The sequence below is a fragment of the Rosa rugosa genome, chromosome 7 (genome assembly GCF_958449725.1).
Source record: "Rosa rugosa chromosome 7, drRosRugo1.1, whole genome shotgun sequence".
NCBI lineage: Eukaryota > Viridiplantae > Streptophyta > Magnoliopsida > Rosales > Rosaceae > Rosa > Rosa rugosa.
The window spans coordinates 25,945,930-25,948,293 of NC_084826.1; the positions used below are offsets into that span (position 1 = coordinate 25,945,930).

At 45.3% G+C, this 2,364-nt stretch overlaps 1 protein-coding gene across 1 annotated transcript; it reads right to left on the reverse strand.

The window, feature by feature from the left end:
- Positions 1-323: 323 nt before the first annotated feature.
- LOC133723115 (uncharacterized) lies at positions 324-1,317 on the reverse strand. The gene is made up of 2 exons (XM_062149944.1): positions 1,206-1,317; positions 324-1,069 (listed from the first exon to the last, which is right to left on the reverse strand). Exons 1-2 carry the CDS (start codon positions 1,315-1,317, stop codon positions 324-326), a joined length of 858 nt encoding a protein of 285 aa, XP_062005928.1.
- Positions 1,318-2,364: the final 1,047 nt, after the last annotated feature.

The following is a 2,364-nucleotide window of genomic DNA, read 5'->3' on the forward strand; positions in this document are numbered from 1 at the left end:
GCTTTTCCGCTATGCCACTTTGGCACACGGGGTTGTGTCTCACAAATAATATATATATATATATATATATATATATATATATATATATATATATATATATATAATAAGTGAGACAATTATATCAACCGAAGGCCTCCGACGGCCGTTGGCTTGAGGCAACCGCCTCACTGGACAACCCTCAGGGCCGGCCTTGATCCACACACAACCAAAGTGAACTATCTTTCTTCTTTACAAACAACACCGGTGTGCCCCAAGGAGAAGTACTGGGTCTAATGAATCCCTGATCAAGTAAACCCTCAATCTGAACGTTCAACTCCTGAAGTTCAGTTGGTGTCATCGGATAAGGTGCTTTTGATACAGGCAGTAGCTGGTATCACATCGATAGCAAACTCCACTATCCTCCTTGGAGGTAACCCCAGTATCTCCTGGAACACATCAATATACTCATAAACAACTAAAATCTGTGCAATAATTATAGCACTATTCACAGACTCTATATCTGCTAAGACTCCTGCCCTTATAGCAGTATCCGACCTCAGACACCGATAACGAAACATCGGTTGTCCAGGGATATGGAAAGACACTACCAACTCAAAATAATCAATCATAGCATGATTTGGCCTCAGCCAATCTACACCCAAAATCACATCGTACGTGTGGTCTGGAATCACAATCAAGACTGCAGAGAACTCTCTACCACAAATCACAATAGGACATGCATCACAAATCATACTAAGCTCAAGAGAAACACCGAGAGGCGATGTAACACACAAAGATCTAGCAAGATGCATAGGAGTCAAACCCAACCCGTCTATCACAGAACTAGATATGAAAGAATGAGTCGCTCCCATATCAAATAATACTCTAGCCAAGTAGTTAAAAACAGATAAGGTACATTCCACTCTTGTACCTCGTTGACTGATAGCAAACACCCTAGCCTGCCCAGAAGGCAACTGTCGCAGCTGGGTCCCCTGCCCACCATCCTGAGATTGGGTACACTCTCTGGCGAAATGCCCTGCCTGTACGTCTACATGTAAAGCATACCCTGCTTCTGGGCTTCGTGCACGCTCTAGAAGCATGGCCCAACTCACCGCAATTGTAACATCTTAGAGGCACCGTCTACCTGATAGGTGCAGTCCTAACAGGTGCAATTGCCACCCTAGCTGGAGCCTGCTAATAAGTCTGCTGTCTCTTCCAAGACCCACCCTGATGACTCATCAAACTACTACTCCTAGCAACCGCCTTCCCCTTTCCCTGAGAATCTCTCGAGACCATCATCTCACTCTCATGAATCCTAGCCTCCTGCTCATGAGCCATAGTAGGCAGTCGAAGGGCGGACAATAGTCCTGATCTCATGCTTCAGTCCCCGCAGGAACTTTTGAGCCTAGGCTGCTGCATTCATCGGCCTAACGAACCGGTACAACTGGGAGAACCGTGCCACATAGTCTCTAACGCTCATATGCCCCTGAGCTAGAGCAATGAACTCAAGCTCCAACTGCTCCCTCACCGAAGCTGGAAAGTACTTGTCCCGGAAGAGTTCCACAAAATCCTCCCAAGTTAAGGTGGACAGATCTCCAACTGTCTGTGTAGCGCTCCACCACACTCGTGCCTCACCCTGAAGAAGAACGTGGCTATATTCCTCTTCTTCATCTCAGTACAAATGATCATCTCAAATTAAGTCTCCTTGTTCTCGATCCAATGATCGGCCAACATGTGATCTGTACCTCCCTGGAATGGAACCGCTCCTAGTCTAGTAACCTCTCTAGCCAGCCTAGATAGGCGGGTGGCATCAACAACCTCAACAGTAAGAGGAACAGGCTGCACAACATGCGGTACCTCCACCTCCTCTTCCTCATAGAACTCCTCCACATGAGGGATCCTTCCTCTACCTCTAGCTCTGCCCCCTCCTTGGGGCCTACCTTGACCTCTAGCTCTGCCTCTCAAATGATCCATCACCTAAGAAGCATAGCAATACTTGGTTAATACTTGTATAAAACTTAAACACAAGTATAAATTAAATACAAAGACCGCATTAACCAAGACACTAACACAAGGAGGGTATACAAAGCTCCTATACTTCACCTACAGAGTCAACCTATGCTCTGACGACCTAACGTTCAAGACGACACTAAACACTCCCACATACCCAATGACTACATCAATACTGAAGAGTATATGATGGGGATTCGCTGCAGACGGGTCATCACTCGAGTAGTACTGATTATCACCAAATATGTACCTTATGCTCTGATACCAAACTATCACGCCCGAAATTTTGAATAAATGAAATTCAAATCCAAAACGCGATAACTCAACAATCGCTCAAATGCTTAGAATTTTTTTTCATTTAAACTAAGCACCAAA